The 20,639-nt window shown below is 44.6% G+C and overlaps 1 protein-coding gene across 2 annotated transcripts in view; it reads left to right on the top strand.

The window, feature by feature from the left end:
• LOC138949432 (protein crumbs-like) overlaps window positions 1-20,639 on the top strand; it is a 130,441-nt gene that overhangs the window by 97,135 nt on the left and 12,667 nt on the right. For both annotated transcript variants that reach the window (XM_070321257.1, XM_070321258.1), the window contains 5 exons: window positions 10,840-10,984; window positions 12,017-12,076; window positions 18,048-18,198; window positions 19,190-19,303; window positions 20,216-20,341. In XM_070321257.1, the coding sequence (XP_070177358.1) occupies window positions 10,840-10,984; window positions 12,017-12,076; window positions 18,048-18,198; window positions 19,190-19,303; window positions 20,216-20,341 (596 nt within the window). The remainder of the gene's footprint in view (window positions 1-10,839; window positions 10,985-12,016; window positions 12,077-18,047; window positions 18,199-19,189; window positions 19,304-20,215; window positions 20,342-20,639) is intronic.

Below are 20,639 nucleotides of genomic sequence, written 5' to 3'. Positions count from 1 at the left end.
CCCCCCCCCCCCCCCCCCCCCCCCCCCCACACACACACACCCTTTCTACTGCTAACAGATAATTGATTCTTTATGACTGGGAAGACCACGGGGGGCAAAAGCCAAAAGTTGTTGTGTTGTTTTGTCCCATGCGCCAACATCGTTGCACAATAATTACCGCTCTGTGAAGACAAGGGATTGTTTGCTGGCTTGTCTTCCCTTGCTTCATCAGTTTGTCTCCCCTTCCTTCGGGTTGCCTCCCCTGGCTTTGTCGTTTTTGTGCCTCTTTGCTCAACTCACCAACGGTCTGTTTGCAGGTGGAAAGGGGGGGGGGGGGGGGGGGGGGGGAGAAGTGTGTTCAGAAGCTCGGGGGGCGGGAAGGATATTGCTGAAGGATGGAGTTTTAATTGTTGACTCGTTGACTTCACAAGCCCCCCCCCCCCCCCCCACCCCTTCCCATCTTCCCACCAGCCCTCCTCCCCTCCTCCACCCTGACCCTCAAGTGTCCGTTGCGGTGGTTGTGCTTGTCGCTAAAACATCCCATGCTTTGCATTGCAGTGGAAAGTGCCCTTTCTCAAGCATTCATCTCTGGGTCAGCTATCTGGGGAATCTGGAGGCATAAGGCAAACAAAACAAAAAAATAGTCTGTTTACGGTAACCCGACCGACCCTATTTTTTTCGCGCGACCCTAGACTTTTTTTTGGCATTTGGGAAAAAGAAAAAAAAAATTCCAAAATAACGTAAAAATATGGTTTTTTGGAGAGAAAAAAAAAAATCCCGACCTACCGACCCTATTTTTTTGGCCTATGTTACCGTAAACAGACCTTTTTTTTTTGTGTGCCTAATCTGTCTGCACTGGTCTCTTTCCTGCACTGACAGGCTATTCTCTCTTCAAGAACCCATGAGCAGACTTTGCTTTTTGAAATACAGTGGTACCTGTGACTTCCTTAGGATGATAAACCAAAAGTGTCCGCACATTGCAGGTGGCCTGTCACATTATCTATATTTGTTCAAAAGGATAGACGAAGGCTGGTCTTCGGGAGGTGCCCTTTATTGGGAGATGTCCTCTCATCAGAGGTGTCTCAAATGACAGGTACCATTGCAGATGGCCTTTCACATTGGTTATAATTTTTTACTCAAGAGGATAGACAAAGGCTCGACTTCAGGAGGGGTTCTTCAATGGGAGATGTCCTTTCATCAGAGGTGTCTCAAATGACAGGTACCACTGTACATGTAATCTTTTTTCCCCCACTAGGGACAACTTTGCAGCTCTTCAGAGCAGAATTTTGTCTGGTTATCTGGTGATTAATTACCTCCTTCAGAGACTGGTCTAGTTTTCCTTGTGATTTAAGTCAAATATTTTGAGAAGAACAACACACACACACTGAAATAGGTACTCCAAGTTTTATTGTGTCTGAGGGCAGTTTGGTGTTGTCAGACAAGTGCTGAGTTTTGCTATGTTTAAGTTCGTTTTGCTGTTGTCCGACATCTTTTGAACTAACATGGAGGATTTTTTTCCGGGCAGACCAGAAGCTAGCTGTGTTGCAGGAGTGTTGAATTTTCTCACTTAAATATTAAAAAAAAAGTAATCCTGCCATTGGACAGGTGGATGACGAAATCTGTTGAGTGAGTGTCCACTAAAACATTTACAGGCGTGACACATTTTCTTGTTGGAAAAAATCAGTATAGTGGCTGCTTGAACATCAGTTTACAGGAACGACGCTTTTCCTGGGTATTTAGAATCTATAAACTGAAGTGGTGGCGAAAACATTTACAGGCGTGACACATTTTCTTGTTGGAAAAAATCAGTATAGTGGCTGCTGGAACATCAGTTTACAGGAACGACGCTTTTCCTGGGTATTTAGAATCTATGATGTCAGTGGTCGGGACAACATTTACAGGAGTGACACTTTAGTTGTGCAGTTCTGGTATGAGGTGGGTACCCATTTGTGTTTTGCTCCAACTGGAGTGTCATTTTAACTTGCCTACACCTGAATTTCTCAGAAATAAGTCAGAGCAAAGTGGAATCAGATCAGCCAGTCGTTGTTTAATCTGGTCACAGTGACACATGTCAGGGAAATCAATACCCAGCTACGGCCCACCTGCCTTCATACCCCTTTGACTTCCTTTTAACTGGCTTTGTCAATGTGGTTTAGTGTCTTCTTCTTCTTCTTTGTTCATGGGCTTAGACTCCCACTTTCACTCATGTTTTTAGCACAAGTGGATTTTTACGTGTATGACCGTTTTTACCCGGCCATTCAGGCAGCATACGCTGATTTCGGGGGGAGGTATGCTGGGTATTTTCGTGTTTCTATAACCCACCGAACTCTGACATGGATTACAGGATCTTTTCCGTGCACACTTATTCTTGTGCTTGCGTGTACACACGAAGGGGGTTAAGTCACTAGCAGGTCTGCACATAAGTTGACCTGGGAGATCGGAAAAATTTCCACTCTTAACCCACCAGGTGGCAGCAACCGGGATTCGAACTCACGACCTCTTGATTAGGAGGCCGACGTCTTACCACCACGCCACTGCGCCCGTCATGGTTTAGTGTCATTTGCTGACTCCTTCCTTACATGTTCGACATACTTTATCAGTGACAGTTGCAGTTTTGTGCTGACTAACCCCTTCTTACCTGTGTTAGAGAAAAGGTGACAACTAAATTTACTGTGAAAGTCAGGGCCGGACCAAATGAGTTGTAAGGGGGGGGGGGGGGGGTTCCTCCTTTTTTGGGGGGGGCAAATCAGCGAAGTGGCGAAGCCACAAGCGCGCGCCTGCAAAGCAGGCGCGCGAACTAGGGGGGTCCGGGGATTTTTGAAAAACGGTTAAAATCTGTGCAATCTGGTGCATTCTGGGCCTTGTTTTGAGGGTTAAGAGCAGCATTGTTTTGGTGCTAAAACTAGTAAAAGTCAAAGCAAGGTACATGCTTTTTCCAGGGGTGGGGTTCCGGAACCCCTGGAACCCCCCCCCCCCTGGGTCCGGCCCTGAAAGTTGCGCTAGCTTTGTAATGTAGATTCGCTCAACCCAATTAATCCCTGGTCTTAGCTGACACTGTTTCAGTGAATGTGTAGAGAGGTGGCAACACAACAGTAACGTCCAGTGCAAGTCGAACTGTGAGTTAGCTGACACTGTTTCAGTGAATGTGTAGAGAGGTGACAACACAACAGTAACGTCCAGTGCAAGTCGAACTGTGAGTTAGCTGACACTGTGTCAGTGAATGTGTAGAGAGGTGACAACACAACAGTAACGTCCAGTGCAAGTCGAACTGTGAGTTAGCTGACACTGTGTCAGTGAATGTGTAGAGAGGTGACAACACAACAGTAACGTCCAGTGCAAGTCGAACTGTGAGTTAGCTGACACTGTTTCAGTGAATGTGTAGAGAGGTGGCAACACAACAGTAACGTCCAGTGCAAGTCGAACTGTGAGTTGGGAAGGAGTGAACACAACACCCAACTGTTTGACTTGCACTGGAAGTTACTGTTTTGTTGTCGCCTTATCTCTACACATTCACTGAAACAGTGTCAGGTAAAACCAGTACAGGAATTAATTGGGTTTAGCGAAGTCCACATTACAAAGCTTGCTGTGCAAAGCTTTCACACTAAATGTTCCGTAAAAAGACTGTGTGAATTCAATTTCGGGCTCAGTAAAGGTATGCCTTCGTCTGTCATTTTCCTCCAGATGACAACCTTATTGTCAGAAATTAAAGACAAATGAAGACCATTTTCTTTTTCAAACTTCCTTCTAAACAGGAACAACAGGAAACATATTTGAAGTGAAGGAAGAAAGAAAACGTGAACTAAGTTACCATACTCCGTACAAGATTCAATGAAGAGCACAGGTACCTGAAGTAAAGGAGAACAAAAACAAGCTCCAAATACCGCTGTACAGTCAAACCTTCCTGAGTTTTACAACCTTCAAAAATCTAAGAAAATCAGGTCTTAAAATGGAGGGAGTCTGATAATGGAGGGAGTCTGATAATGAATGGAGGGAGTCTGATCATGGAGGGAGTCTGATCATGGAGGGAGTCTGATCATGGAGGGAGTCTGATAATGAATGGAGGGAGTCTGATCATGGAGGGAGTCTGATCATGGAGGGAGTCTGATAATGAATGGAGGGAGTCTGATAATGGAGGGAGTCTGATAATGAATGGAGGGAGTCTGATCATGGAGGGAGTCTGATAATGAATGGAGGGAGTCTGATCATGGAGGGAGTCTGATCATTGAGGGAGTCTGATCATGGAGGGAGTCTGATAATGAATGGAGGGAGTCTGATCATGGAGTGAGTCTGATCATGGAGGGAGTCTGATCATGGAGGGAGTCTGATAATGAATGGAGGGAGTCTGATAATGGAGGGAGTCTGATCATGGAGGGAGTCTGATCATGGAGGGAGTCTGATCATGGAGGGAGTCTGATCATGGAGGGAGTCTGATCATGGAGGGAGTCTGATAATGAATGGAGGGAGTCTGATAATGGAGGGAGTCTGATAATGAATGGAGGGAGTCTGATCATGGAGGGAGTCTGATCATGAATGGAGGGAGTCTGATAATGGAGGGAGTCTGATCATGGAGGGAGTCTGATCATGGAGGGAGTCTGATAATGAATGGAGGGAGTCTGATCATGGAGGGAGTCTGATCATGGAGGGAGTCTGATCATGGAGGGAGTCTGATAATGGAGGGAGTCTGATAATGGAGGGAGTCTGATAATGGAGGGAGTCTGATTATGGAGGGAGTCTGATCATGGAGGGAGTCTGATCATGAATGGAGGGAGTCTGATCATGGAGGGAGTCTGATTATGGAGGGAGTCTGATAATGGAGGGAGTCTGATAATGGAGGGAGTCTGATCATGAATGGAGGGAGTCTGATCATGGAGGGAGTCTGATTATGGAGGGAGTCTGATCATGGAGGGAGGGAGTCTGATCATGGAGGCCCTGATATAATGGAGGGAGTCTGATAATGGAGGGAGTCTGATAATGGAGGGAGTCTGATAATGGAGGGAGTCTGATAATGGAGGGAGTCTGATTATGGAGGGAGTCTGATCATGGAGGGAGTCTGATCATGAATGGAGGGAGTCTGATCATGGAGGGAGTCTGATTATGGAGGGAGTCTGATCATGGAGGGAGGGAGTCTGATCATGGAGGGAGTCTGATCATGGAGGGAGTCTGATCATGGAGGGAGTCTGATAATGAATGGAGGGAGTCTGATAATGGAGGGAGTCTGATAATGAATGGAGGGAGTCTGATCATGGAGGGAGTCTGATAATGAATGGAGGGAGTCTGATCATGGAGGGAGTCTGATCATTGAGGGAGTCTGATCATGGAGGGAGTCTGATAATGAATGGAGGGAGTCTGATCATGGAGGGAGTCTGATCATGGAGGGAGTCTGATCATGGAGGGAGTCTGATAATGAATGGAGGGAGTCTGATCATGGAGGGAGTCTGATCATGGAGGGAGTCTGATCATGGAGGGAGTCTGATCATGGAGGGAGTCTGATCATGGAGGGAGTCTGATCATGGAGGGAGTCTGATAATGAATGGAGGGAGTCTGATAATGAATGGAGGGAGTCTGATAATGGAGGGAGTCTGATAATGAATGGAGGGAGTCTGATCATGGAGGGAGTCTGATCATGAATGGAGGGAGTCTGATAATGGAGGGAGTCTGATCATGGAGGGAGTCTGATCATGGAGGGAGTCTGATAATGAATGGAGGGAGTCTGATCATGGAGGGAGTCTGATCATGGAGGGAGTCTGATCATGGAGGGAGTCTGATAATGGAGGGAGTCTGATAATGGAGGGAGTCTGATAATGGAGGGAGTCTGATAATGGAGGGAGTCTGATTATGGAGGGAGTCTGATCATGGAGGGAGTCTGATCATGAATGGAGGGAGTCTGATCATGAATGGAGGGAGTCTGATTATGGAGGGAGTCTGATAATGGAGGGAGTCTGATAATGGAGGGAGTCTGATCATGAATGGAGGGAGTCTGATCATGGAGGGAGTCTGATTATGGAGGGAGTCTGATCATGGAGGGAGGGAGTCTGATCATGGAGGCCCTGATATAATGGAGGGAGTCTGATAATGGAGGGAGTCTGATAATGGAGGGAGTCTGATAATGGAGGGAGTCTGATAATGGAGGGAGTCTGATTATGGAGGGAGTCTGATCATGGAGGGAGTCTGATCATGAATGGAGGGAGTCTGATCATGGAGGGAGTCTGATTATGGAGGGAGTCTGATCATGGAGGGAGGGAGTCTGATCATGGAGGGAGTCTGATCATGGAGGGAGTCTGATCATGGAGGGAGTCTGATCATGAATGGAGGGAGTCTGATCATGGAGGGAGTCTGATCATGGAGGGAGGGAGTCTGATCATGGAGGGAGGGAGTCTGATCATGGAGGGAGGGAGTCTGATCATGGAGGGAGTCTGATCATGAATGGAGGGAGTCTGATCATGGAGGGAGTCTGATTATGGAGGGAGTCTGATCATGGAGGGAGTCTGATCATGGAGGGAGTCTGATCATGGAGGGAGTCTGATCATGGAGGGAGGGAGTCTGATCATGGAGGGAGTCTGATCATGAATGGAGGGAGTCTGATCATGGAGGGAGTCTGATCATGGAGGGAGTCTGATCATGGAGGGAGTCTGATCATAGAGGGAGTCTGATCATGGAGGGAGTCTGATCATGGAGGGAGTCTGATCATGGAGGGAGGGAGTCTGATCATGGAGGGAGTCTGATCATGAATGGAGGGAGTCTGATCATGGAGGGAGTCTGATTATGGAGGGAGTCTGATCATGGAGGGAGTCTGATCATGGAGGGAGTCTGATCATGGAGGGAGTCTGATCATGGAGGCCCTGATATAATGGAGGGAGTCTGATCATGGAGGGAGTCTGATCATGGAGGCCCTGATATAATGGAGGGAGTCTGATCATGGATGGAGTCTGATCATGGAGGGAGTCTGATCATGGAGGGAGTCTGATCATGGAGGGAGGGAGTCTGATCATGGAGGCCCTGATATAATGGAGGGAGTCTGATCATGGAGGGAGTCTGATCATGGAGGGAGGGAGTCTGATCATGGAGGCCCTGATATAATGGAGGGAGTCTGATCATGGAGGGGGTCTGAAAATGGAGGTAAATGTACAGAGGCTGTGAACAGAGCATCTGAGGAAGGAGGGTTTAATAAGGAGGAAGTCTTACATTGGGGAGGGGGGGGGTCTTAAAAGGGGTTTCACAGGACAGTGGTACCCCCCCTTTTACAACCACAAAATAATCTGAGAAAATCAGGTCTTAAAAAGAAGGGAGTCTTCAAATGGGGGTAAGAGGTTATGAACAAAAAGTCTGAGAAAACAAGGTCTTAAAAGGGGGGTTCCACTGTATGGCCCCCAAAAAGTCAGTGTCTGAAGAGCAGTTGTCTGTTGTGTGTGTGGTTATGTTCAACAGATAACAAAAGGAGAAAATCCGGTATTATCATATGACTCACAATTTTGCACTTATCCTGGGACAGTGACAGACTGACCTGGTGCTTTACTCTAGTTCCTAAAAGAGGTGTCTTGCGGGTTTTCTTTGCTGACCTAAGTATTTTGTGCTCAGGTTGAGGTTTTGACATCAGGCTGTCTTTTCTAGGTGCCAGTGTATCCTGGTTTGGTTACAAGTGTTATGGTTGATGAAAAATCAAATACTTGGGGCTGAGCCATGCAATGTTACTGTACTGTTCTGTTCAAACCTGGTTGAAACCTTGTAGCTAGTGGTTTCTGTGACAATGAAGGCGTGCACATTTTATGTCTCATTCTAGACTGACTTTCAAGTTTCATGTTTGCTTGAACCGTATGGTGGCCGATCTCTGTCGGAATGCACAAAGCTTAAACTATAGACTGTCAGTGCCTTTTGTCATCTGTTCTGTGACTTCAAAGTTGACTTCCTCATCTTTTATTCTGGATCATTGGAACTGTCAATACAAACTCCAAAACTAACTCGGTTGGGTTTGTATGTGTGACAGGGAGACTACCGTCGCCCTTCACAGCAGACTCTGCAGAGTTGTTCGACTTTGAAGTAGGCAACACCTGTGGATTGTAGAGTTCTGTTTTTGATGGGGTCTGGCGGCTTTTGTCTCTCTGTATGTTCATGGATTCCTTTGCGAATGCATAACAGTTTTTATAGGGCTTAGAAATAAGCTCTAAAATTCTCAATCCTGTTTGATTGGACTTCGCCTCCAAAGGTGATTGTGGTGTTTCGGCACTCGGTTACATATGGGTTGTGAAAGAATGAATAATCTTGCATTTAGTGAGGCAAGCTTTCTACACATGCTCCTAGTTCAAACACACCCGTCGCTGGTGACTGGCCAATAATGTCACCTGGGAAAGTTTGGCTCAATAAAAGCAAGAGTATTCACTCTCTCACACCGGCCCGGTTGGCCTAGTGGTAAGGCGTCCGCCCCGTGATCGGGAGGGCGTGGGTTCGAACCCCGGCCGGGTCATACCTAAGACTTTAAAATTGGCAATCTAGTGGCTGCTCCGCCTGGCGTCTGGCATTTTGGGGTTAGTGCTAGGACTGGTTGGTCCGGTGTCAGAATAATGTGACTGGGTGAGACATGAAACCTGTTCTGCGACTTCTGTCTAGTGTGTGGCGCACGTTATATGTCAAAAGCAGCACCGCCCTGATATAGCCCTTCGTGGTCGGCTGGGCGTTAAGCAAACAAACAAACAAACAAACACTCTCTCACAACCCATATACAAACTCGAGAGTTATTTCCAAATATCGTCTATTGAGACATATGAATTGTTGATATGCAGATTCTGAAGATCCGAGAAGTCACTACATATACTTGTGAGGAATGACAAAACTCCATTTGAACACGACATTTACCAAACATATATGAAGTGGTGATATCCAAATACTGATTGCAAACAAAGTCAACACTTGTGTGGAATAAAAAACAACAACTGCGGTTCAACATAACAATGACCAAACATATATGAATTGGTAATATCCAAATTCTGATTGCCAACAAAGTCAACACTTGTGTGGAATAACCAAAAGTGGTGGAACATGTGAAATGAGAACTCTGTGTTATCGTCTTCACCGGAAGTTTACACTGTGCACACAGTGTTGGTGGATAAACACTGAGAGTGAAACACTATCATGAGAAAGCGAGTGAGGTGTGTGTGGTGATTCAGTGTTGATGGAGGGATTACAACAGCAGCCACATCCCCACCAGCGATGGCACAACCACCACCACCAGGAAAAAGAAAAGACGCAGCGTACAGGACTTGTAAAACGAGTGCTGGTGGTGGCTTGTTGGGCGTACCTGTATCTCTTTTTTCTCACCATACCTGTCAGGTGTGTCATCGTGGTTCTCACTGGCTAATTAATCTGCTCACCCACGCACGCACATGCTTGATGCATGCATGCACGACGCATGCACACACACACGCACGCATGCAATCATACACCCACACACACACATGTTCGTGCGCACGCACACACACACACATGCACTGAGACTTTTGATGTGACTTATGATTTTTATCTTGTTCGTCAACACCAAGTAGTTTGGACCCCAGCAAGAGTGTGCAGAGAAGATGACTGGCAAATTAATACCTTCCCCAACCCAGGAATAGAACGGGGAGTTCCTAAAAAAAATTGATAGATTTCTTGATCTTCAAATCATTCAGGATGTAAACAATATTATCAAGCAAAACGTGAGCACCGTAAGATCCCAAGGCTCGTGTTCCTGTTGTTAAACATTTTTAACATTCCACTTTGTTAATGTCCTTGTTAACCTTCACCAGATCACGCTTTGGACTACACAGTCCGGATGATGTGGGTCATGTACGACCCATACTTTTTAAAGAAGGATTCAACGCTAATTTTATGGGTCGTACACAACCCACGCCATCGGAATAGGGATAGACACGGTAAAATTCCTTCTTTAATTCTATATGGGTCATCCATGACCCACAACACCCGGACTGTGTAGTTCAAATGATGTCACTGTTTGTTTGTTTGTTTGTTTGTTTACAAAGATACTCCTTTAACACTTTCTACCCCACCTATGTTGACCAATTTTTTTTAGCCGAGACCAGCTGTGCTGCAGCAGGTCGCTCAGAATTGTAGTAGCTGTGTAGTAACTATGTATCAACACCCTGGAATGCAGGCGTTAGATCACCCCCCCCCCGCGGGTTAGGGGGAGTCCCATATTGGTTGGGACGAGAAAGAATTTACCCGATGCTATCCAGCATGTCATAAGAGGCGACTAACGGTTCTGTTTCTCCTTTTACCCTTGTTAAGTGTTTCTTGTATAGAATATAGTCAATGTTTGTAAAGATTTTAGTCAAGCAGTATGTAAGAAATGTTAAGTCCTTTGTACTGGAAACTTGCATTCTCCCAGTAAGGTCATGTATTGTACTACGTTGCAAGCCCCTGGAGCAAGTTTTTGATTAGTGCTTTTGTGAACAAGAAACAATTAACAAGTGGCTCTATCCCATCTCCCCCCTTTCCCCTATCCCATCTCCCCCCTTTCCCCGACACGATATAACCTTGAATGGTTGAAAACGACGTTAAACACCAAATAAAGAAAGAAAGGCGTTAGATCGATGTTACAGGAAGCGACTGAAGCTACCAGTCTGAGCGGATATATCCGTACCTGGTCAGATAGAGCCAAATGAGTGGGTACGGATATATATATCCGTACCTGGGAGACAATAAGTTTAAAATTGGTCGATAGGAAGGTTCTGTGGTGTTTGAGTATTACATGAAGTCTCAATACAAGACTCCCAATATTTTGTAGAGATACAGACACTTGGGTGAGGCTGAGGACCCAGAAAGCAAGGTGAAGGTTTAAAGGTACTGACGTTGATGTGATCTCAATGTGTGCAGGTGTGAGACTGGCCAGGATGTCTGTACCAACTCTACCTGCGACACCAACAACAGTGTCTGCGTGGCTGATACCTCCGTGGAGCGAGGCTACACCTGTAACTGCAGCGACCAGGACTTCACTGGAGCAGACTGTACCGTCAATAGGGTGAGTGTGTGTGTATGGGGGGTGGAGATGGGCAAAGGGTCTGTGTGTGTGGCTGATATCACAATGATAAGGGCTTATACCTATAACTGCAGTAAAGCAAAAACTTTGTCTGTGTGGTTTATACAGTGGAACCCCCTTTTAAGACACCCCCCCCCTTTTTAAGACCTGATTTTCTCAGATTTTTGGAGGTCTGAAAAAGGGGTTCCATTGTCCCTGGAACTGCAGTGACACCAGGATGACATAGGCTCATTGAAATTGTAGCATCAGTAGGGTGTGTGTGTGTGTGTCTGACTGTTTGCCTGATAGCGAGCTGATAAGGGATAACACCTGTAAAACTGCATGAGACAGGACCAAACACTGAAGTCAACTGCATTGTCAGCAAGGTGTTTGTGTCTGTGTAGATTATGGTATGGTGGCAAGGGACTATGCCTCTGGAATTCAGTCTTGCATTTGACGGGCGAAGTGGCGCGGTGGTAAGACGTCGGCCTCCTAATCGGGAGGTCGTGAGTTCGAATCCTGGTCGCTGCCGCCTGGTGGGTTAAGAGTGGAGATTTTTCCAATCTCCCAGGTCAACTTATGTGCAGACCTGCTAGTGACTTAATCCCCTTCATGTGTACACGCAAGCACAAGACCAAGTGCGCACGGAAAAGATCCTGTAATCCATGTCAGAGTTCGGTGGGTTATGGAAACACGAAAATACCCAGCATGCCTACCCAACGAAAGCGGAGTGAAGCTTACTATGCTCTCAGAGTATAGTGTGGGGAACCCAAATGGGCAAACGAGCTCACACGTCACCAGAATTTCTGGAACGCTGAAGAAGAAGAAGCCTTGCATTTGCAGTAGCTAGGAATGCATTCAACCCAACTGTACCGCCAGTAGGGGAAGTGTGTGTGCGTGTGTGCATGCATGTCTATCTGTCTGTCTGTCTGTCTCTGTCTGTGTGACTAATAGCATGGTGGGAGTGGTTCTGTAATTGCTGATGCCTTTTTGTTTGTATTTGTCCTCACTGACCAGACATTTCTTGTTTTTCAGGTAAACAAGAGCTGTGCAGACAACCTATGTCTGAATGGTGCTACCTGTGAAAATGACCAGGTAAAAAACACTTTCCTTTCTCTTTCAGTCATTGCTTTGCTTATGTTCACAAACAACTCTTGTCAGGATTATTTATGGGCTGTGGAAGACATGCCAAGGCAATGAGCATTACACTGGTCAGGGGAGGCAAGTGTTGATGGTGTCCCATTGACTAATGAGCTTGGTGTAAACAGTTCAGCTCACCATCTCAATGACCATTGCACTGGTCAGGGGAGGTAAGTGTTGATGATGTCCCATTGACTAATGACCATTGCACTGGTCAGGGGAGGCAAGTGTTCATGATGTCCCATTGACTAATGAGCTTGGTGTAAACTCAGCTCACCATCTCAATGACCATTGCACTGGTCAGGGCCCGTATGCTTATGGGGGAAGTTCGCGACAACTCCCGAAGTTTTGAGTGACATCGGAAGTACTTGCCTCACTTTCGTATGCATGGGCCGGAAAAAGGGTTTACCTCGAAGCAAAGCGAGGAAGTAACTCAGGGTATTTTGCGACTACTTCTAAAGTTTTGAGTGACATCGGAAGTACATCCTCACTTTCGCATGCATGGGACGAAAAAAGAGTTTACTTTGGAAGCTAACGAGGAAGTAAATGAGGGTAAATGTACTACAGCCAGACCCAGTAGTAAACACGCTACTTCCACAGTTTCTCAGTGCAAAAAGGCAGGGCTTTTCTTCAGTTTTTCATGTCAAACCGAGCTGACGCTCCCAAAGAGAGAAAATAGAGGGAAAAGTCGTATCTTCTGCATGCATTTCGTGCAAATTTCCCTGAATACAAACCTGAGTTGCCAGCTTTGACTTTTGTTTGTTCTGGGTCATTGGCCACAACTCTTTCATTCCCGCTTATACGAGGGGGTTACTGTGTTTCTATGAAAATGGGCGTCGTTGTGTGCATGTGTGAGTGTGTGTGTGTGTGTTTGTGTGCGTGCGTTCGTGTGTTTGTGTGTGTGTGTGTGTGTGTGTGTGTGTGTTCGAGTGTTGAAGTGTAAGTTTCTGCTATTTTTTTTGTCATTGCTTTATATGTGTGTGTGTGTGTGTGTGTGTGTGTGTGTGTGTGTGTGTGTGTGTATGTATTTGTGCGAGTGCCTGTCTGCCTGTGTGTGCGTGCGTGCGGGTATAATTGTGCGTCTGTTCCTTCATACGTTTGTTTGCGTGTTCGCGCGTGCCGTGTGTGTGTGTGTGTGTGTTTGTGTTTGTGTGTTTGTGTGTGTGTTTGTGTGTGTGTTTGTGTGTGCGTGTGTGCGTGTGTGTGAGTGTGTGTGTGTGTTTTCGATGTTATGTGTGTGTTCGACGGTGTGTGTGTGTTCGACGGTGTGTGTGTGTGTGTGTGTGTGTGTGTGTGTGTGTGTGTGTGTGTGTGTGTGTGTGTGTGTTCGACGTTATGTGTGTGTTCGACGGTGTGTGTGTGTGTGTGTGTGTGTGTGTGTGTGTATGTGTGTGTGTGTGTGTGTGTGTGTGTACCCACTCCCCACACTATGATGAGCTGACTATATTTGCGCCTTGATATTTTATTCATGTTCTTACGTTTTATGCTGTTTATTGTGATTCACCACACCCGAGTTTATCGTAATTGAGATAATAAAGTGTTCTATGTCTATGTATTATGTCTAATACACATGCACACACGCACGTAGGCTACAAAAATCCAATCTTGACTTTGAACTTTATATAAACATACATCCTCTTCACAATTAACGAAGACAAACGTAATTTACAAACACCTAAGTACAACAATTTTTCGGTTTTAAAAATTCGGACACACATTTTCTCAAATAATATGAAATTCGCTGAACTTATCTTCTTTTCACTACACCTTATATCTTGATTCCCAAAAAATGGAGTTCTGCCTTTTTAAATTTACCAGTAACACAAACATTCGCTCTGACCAAACTATTTTTGTCCAGCAGTTTTACCGATACACAATCATTAAAAAAACACTACAAAAAGAGTTTTAAGTTAACCGACTTCGCTACCACATAAACAACCTTTTTTTTATTGTCCCCAACATTCTGGTCAACGAAATCATTATTATAGACAGTCATTCTATTTAAGGACAATTATCACAGCTTTCGTTCAACCAGTTAAAAACAACAATTATAGTAAAAGCTACAGCGCGATCAACGTTTGCCCATTTACGAACTCGCGATGAGATTTGTTTCTTCTGGTCACCAAGCCTACCGTTTACAAACGCATGCGCACTAATTGGGATTCCCCCAATTTTCTCGACCTTGACCTCAGAACTCTCGAAGCCACTACTTCGGCGTTCAATTTAGCTCGTGCATACCGAGTAGCTGGCAACTTTGCTTTCGAAGTTCCCACTTCCAATGTCAAGGGCCTCTCGCTTGACATAATTATACGACGATATCGCATCTCAAGGGTCCTTACCCATCCAAAAGAAACCTCCAGCGCATACTACAATTGCAGGACATTCCGTTTTTAAAGGCAGCTCATTGGGAAATTATCTCAGACACAATATCGAAGACGTGAAATGCGTCAATCGAGCAACTGTCGTAACTTGGCTACAATGAGACGGTCTCCTACCTTGCACCATAGACACGGACTGTGACATTCTTGTTTAATTTAGGTGAAATGCTTAAAACAGAGTGACTCAAAAGCGACAGTTCGATCAGTTACTGACCGAAAAAAACGTGCTCGAGTCATTCGGCGAAGGTGGCGAGCTTTCAAACCAGCACGACTGAATAACTCAGAATGCCTTTTTTCATCATGCCTCTATTCTACACGAGTAACATAGTGCAGTGGTAACGGTTCCGGACTCTCGTTCATTTGCTCCGGGTTCAAGTTCCGCCGGGAGCTATATATTTTTTTTATTAATCTTTTCCTTTTTAAGCCTCAGCAATTGCATTCCGGCTGCAAAAACCGGGTTTTGCCTCTGTGTTAATTTTATTCATTTGCAAAAGAAACCTTCCTATGCTTTGAAAAAATCATATCATGTCTTGACTTTCAACTGTACGCGCGTGTGTATATGTGTGTCACTACGGTGAGTATGTGTGTGTGTGTGTGTGTGTGTGTGTGTGTGTGTATGTGTGTGTGTGTGTGTGTGTGTGTGTGTGTGTGTGTGTGTGTGTGACGTGTCACTTGTGTCATCATAGTTTCAGTGTGTGTATGAGTGTAGATTGAGAGAGAATGAGAGAAAGTGAGAGAGAGTGAGTGTGTGGTTATTTGTTTGTGACTGTGTGCGTGCGTGTATGGGTGCGTGTGTGTGTGTATATGTGTGCGCGCGAGCGCGCGTGTGTGTGTGTGTGTGCAGTGTGTGGTGTGTGTGTGTGTTTAAGTGTGCCGTCAGTGTCACTTGTGTCATAGTGTCAGTATGTGCATGAGTGTACGTTTGTCTGTGTGTGCGTGTGTCGTAAGAGAGAGAGAGAGAGAGAGAGAGAGAGAGAGAGAGAGCGACACTTCTTTGGCAATTTTGGACCAGACAGCGTCTTTATGTTTAACAGTTAGACTGTTCTGAAATTTGGACAGAATAACCGTTCTTTCGTAAAACAGTTCTGTCAAGAGTACAGCAATTTCACCATCTGAAAAAGGCGCAGAACGCCCCTCTGTGTCTACTTTCTTTTTGAGCGGCACACGTGCCTTGCCATTTTCGTTGACTGCCATGTTGATAGAAACGTGCGCATGCGTATTAGTAGGGATTCCCCCAATTTCCCCGACCTTGACCTTAATACTCTCGCTGTCACTACTTTGGCGTTCAAGTCAGTTCATGCATTGTGAACAGTTAGAAAGTTATCTTCGGGAGTTCCCACTTCGAAAAGAGGCCTCTACTTCCAGTGTTTCTTACTTCTAGTTCATGCATACGGGCCCAGGGGAGGCAAGTGTTCATGATGTCCCATTGACTAATGAGCTTGGTGTAAACTCAGCTCACCATCTCAGATCTGGCCAGGCGTTTACATGGAATAATTAGCACGTACCACCCCTCAACTTGCTTATATACCAAAACTCAACTGCATTGGACATTTTTTTATTGATTAATTTTGTTAAAGCCACAATTGTCTTGTTAAGAAATGACTTCACAAACAATCAATCAATCAATCAATCAATGAGTCTTATATCGCGCATATTCCGTGGGTACAGTTCTAGGCGCTCTGCAGTGATGCCGTGTGAGATGAAATTTTATACGGCCAGTAGATTGCAGCCATTTCGGCGCATATTTACCTTTCACGGCCTATTATTCCAAGTCACACGGGTATAGGTAGACAATTATTAACTGTGCCTAAGCAATTTTGCCAGGAAAGACCCTTTTGTCAATCGTGGGATCTTTAACGTGCACACCCAATGTAGTGTACACGGGGGGAGGTTCGGACACCGAAGAGAGTCTGCACACAAAGTTGACTCTGTGAAATAAATTTCCGCCGAACCTGGGATCGAACTCACGCTGACAGCGGCCAACTGAATACAAATCCAGCGCGCTACCAACTGAGCTATATCCCCGCCCAAATTCCAACTGACAACAGCAAACTGACAGGGTGTTGATAGTTGGTATGTGTCCAAGTGGAGGGTGGTCTGGAGGGTGGTCTTATCCCGTGTTAAAGCCGGGCTAGATATAAGATGGTGAGCCGAATTGTTTGCACAAGAAGGAGTTTGCCTTTGAAGCAATGCTCACTAGATATCTTCTTCTTGTCGTTCGCTTTTGCGATTTGCGTGGATCTGTGGTTGGTTAAGGTGCGCCTGTTGGCCCAGATCCTCCGACTTCAGCCCTTAGGTTTCTTTCAGGGTTACCCCCCCTTAGTTCCTGGCTCAAAAACCTAACCCTGGGAACACATGGGGGATTTCTTACCGGGGGTCCCACCCCGGGGCTAGAGCTTTTAATGCGGCTCTTACTCGCATGGTGTAACCATCATCGGACACGTAGGACATTTATAGGGTAGTCAGTGCCATCTGCCAGCCCACCCCGTCCTGGTAGAGACACCGCTAGTTGGTCCAGGACTGCTTATTCTATATTCGCAGCTGGCCCCCATGTCTGGGGGCCGTTCCCCTATCCGCCACCTGGGGACCCGCCGGGTTGAGGATAGTCGCCCCCCTACTGAATTGGAAGTAGTCTGTTCCCAGGCTCACTAGATATGATGCCCTCTTCTTTTGAAAAACTATACAAAGTCACTTCCTCGCGCCCCCTAATTGGCGTAGAGGCGCGTCCCCCGGGTGGTGGATGGGGGAGCCTTCTCTACTAACTTCTGAGAGAAGGTCGCATCACTCTCGATGCCGTGAACCTAATTAGGATCTTTTTCTGGTTTCTTCTCTATTTCTGCCTCCCCAAAGTCCTTTTACTTTCCTTTTCTCACCCATAAAATTCTTCACTTATTACCCTTGTTAAGTGGTTCTTGTATAGAATATAGTCAATGTTTGTAAAGATTTTAGTCAAGCAGTATGTAAGAAATGTTTAGTCCTTTGTACTGGAAACTTGCATTCTCCCAGTAAGGTCATTATATTGTACTACGTTGCAAGCCCCTGGAGCAATTTTTTGATTAGTGCTTTTGTGAACAAGAAACACTTAACAAGTGGCTCTATCCCATCTCCCCCCTTTCCCCTATCCCATCTCCCCCCTTTCCCTCGTCGCGATATAACCTTCGTGGTTGAAAACGACGTTAAACACCAAATAAAGAAAGAAAGAACAAAGTCACTTGAGCCACACATGCTCCTAGTCCACATACAACATCCATGCAAAGATGATAAAACTACATGTACTTTTTTCTGATTTTGTAACTTGTAATGTTAGTGTATGTACTTTAATGGATGTTGTTGAATGTATTTATTTGTTATCGCTGCAGAGTGAATGGAGGGAAAGCCGCATCTGTCAAAAGGAATTCCCAAACTTGGGCAATAAAATAGTCTGTATTCTGTCAACCCTTTTGATGTTTTCCCTCCTTTATGGCAGTTTTTTTATTTTCAATCTTATCATTTTCAATGGTTATAATTGTGAGAGTGCAGACAATTACAAAGGTGTGTTTTGCTTTCAGAACTCCTCCTCCTTCAGCTGTAGCTGTGTGCCGGGTTACACAGGTGCATTGTGTGACAACGCCATTGACTACTGCCAGGGGTTCCCCTGTAACAATGGTACCTGTATTAACGATGCAGCACGGCAAAACTACACCTGCCACTGCTCCACAGGTAAGACAATTTGCTGTGCAGGCCTGGGAACCCATACGATTTTGCCGTATATTGTACGGTTGATCGTCTAGAGAGAAAAAATACGACAAGAAAAATTCTTAAGACTTTTTTTCTGTTTTTTTGTAATTATTAAAATAACTTTAGAACTCTGCATTTGATCAATGATTACAGCTTTTGTCATTACACATTGAAAGAAGCATTTATTTTAAATGTATTGGTGAACTTGATTAAAGTCGCAATGAACGCGTGCCAAGCATGTTTGAATCATCAATATTCAAATGTTGTGTGGAGTACATTCATTTTTCCGAAAATATACAAGTTTGTTTGAGAATACTCTAAATGCAAAACAGGGGTTCCCAGGTCTGGCCGTGGCTTAATTACTTTCTTTCTGTATTTCTTTCTTTCTGTCAAAGCGTCTTTCTTTCTTTCTTGCTTTTTTTCTTTGTTTCTTTCTCTCAGTCTTGTCTGTTGGTCTTTTGTTTTGTTTGACTCTATGCTGGTCAAAATGTATTTGATCTGGTTTTTATTATTATGTTTACTTTAACTTACATTTTTTTCTTCATTTTTTTTACATGTATCTTTTACTCTACATGTTTTGAGGTGTGTTTAGTTACAAAACGTTATTTGTTTAAATACAATATATGTAATACCATTTGTATTCAATCAACATTTACTAAAATACCCACACAGTTTACTCAATGTTCACTGTTAAATAGATGCAGATTTTCTCAAGACTATTGTGGGGCAGATAGTTCTGCATAAAGTTTGGTTGGTAATTTCCTTACATTTATTTTAAATGTATTGGTAAACTTGATTAAAGTCGCAATGAACGCGTGCGAAGCATATTTGAATCATCAATATTCAAATGTTATTTTGAATAAGGTTACAAAGCACCTGTGTAACCCGGCACACAGGTATAGGGTTTAAGATTATAAGCAGACGTAGAAGAGAAAGTCAGTACATTGTGCGCATGTTGCGGTGGTTGTTGCAGGTTTTACTGGGGATGCGTGTGAGATCAACGAAGATGACTGCACCTCCACGTCATGCAACAATGGAGGTACCTGCTTGGATGGCCTGGACACCTTCAACTGTTTGTGTCCGTCAGGTAAGTTGTGGGGATGAGATCAAAATTGCGTGAGGGAAACCTAACAAGACCTAAAAAAATCTGGGGGGAAATCAAGTCTTTAAAATAATAATCATCATAATAATAATAAGGTTATTTAAATGGCGCAAAACCTAAAAACCTAAGTTCTAAGCGCCTTACAATCTTAATAACAGCAACAATGCACAACATAAGCGCCTTAAATCAATCCGAAATATAATAATCTTAATAACAGCAACAATACACATTTAAAAACAAATAAACTTGAAATAAATGCAACACAATCACGTACATAAGACACAATTCAAATGACTATCGTTATCAACAACAATCTCAGATGTTCGTTACACATAATGATGGGACACTTTCCCACACGCACACTTATAATAATAATAATAATAAGGTTATTTATATGGCGCAAATCCTAACATAGTTCTAAGCGCCTTACACAAATAATCATAAAAACAAATGCAGGGAGTCTTCCAATGGGGGTAAATTTACAGAGGTTATGAACAGAAATCTCAGTAAACAGAGTCTTAACCCCTTCACTGCCCACCCCGTATGTAATACGTGGTCATTTTCGGTTTGTCCTATGCCCATAACCGTATCTCGTACGTGGGATTTGTGTCGACAACATTTCAGGACATTTCTGAAAACTAAATGGGAGGTAACCACTGTCCAAGTACTTGTAGGGGTTCTAAACACAGTTCTTTCCCTTAGACCGTTCGGATAATGCTGTTATACTGTGGCAGTGAAGGGGTTAAAAGAGAGGGAGTCTTAAATCGGGGGATCTTAAAAGGGAGTTTCCACTCTGTATCAAATTACCGTACCTTTCTTACAGGCGTGTATAAACTTATTTGATAGTAGACAACCATGTTAAGAAAAGTCAAATTAAAATTGTTTGTGTTGTTTCAGGTTGGACAGGCCAGACTTGTGACAGTGACATAGATGAGTGTAATCGCAGTGTGTGTCAATACGGACTCTGTAGCAATGAGCCTGCTGGCAGCTACACTTGTAATTGTGCCAACACTGGATATGGCGGTAAGTCTGTGTGTCTGTGTGCATGCATGTATCTGTGTCTTTGTGTGTCTGTGTGTGTGTGTGTCTGTGTGTACACGGAAAAGATCCTGTAATCTTTGTCAGAGTTCAGTGGGTTATAGCCGTAAGTGTGTGTGTGTCTGTGTGTACACGGAAAAGATCCTGTAATCTTTGTCAGAGTTCAGTGGGTTATAGCTGTAAGTGTGTGTGTGCCTGTGTTTTCAATATTTGACTGGTGTTTGTGTGTGTGTCTCTGTAATCGTGTGTCTCCATTAAAAGTATATGTGTGTGTCTGTGTCTG

Source organism: Littorina saxatilis, linkage group LG15 (assembly GCF_037325665.1).
Source record: "Littorina saxatilis isolate snail1 linkage group LG15, US_GU_Lsax_2.0, whole genome shotgun sequence".
In the NCBI taxonomy this organism is placed as follows: Eukaryota; Metazoa; Mollusca; class Gastropoda; order Littorinimorpha; family Littorinidae; genus Littorina; species Littorina saxatilis.
Note: the sequence above shows the minus strand (reverse complement) of the source record. Positions and strands in the feature narration are given on the sequence as shown.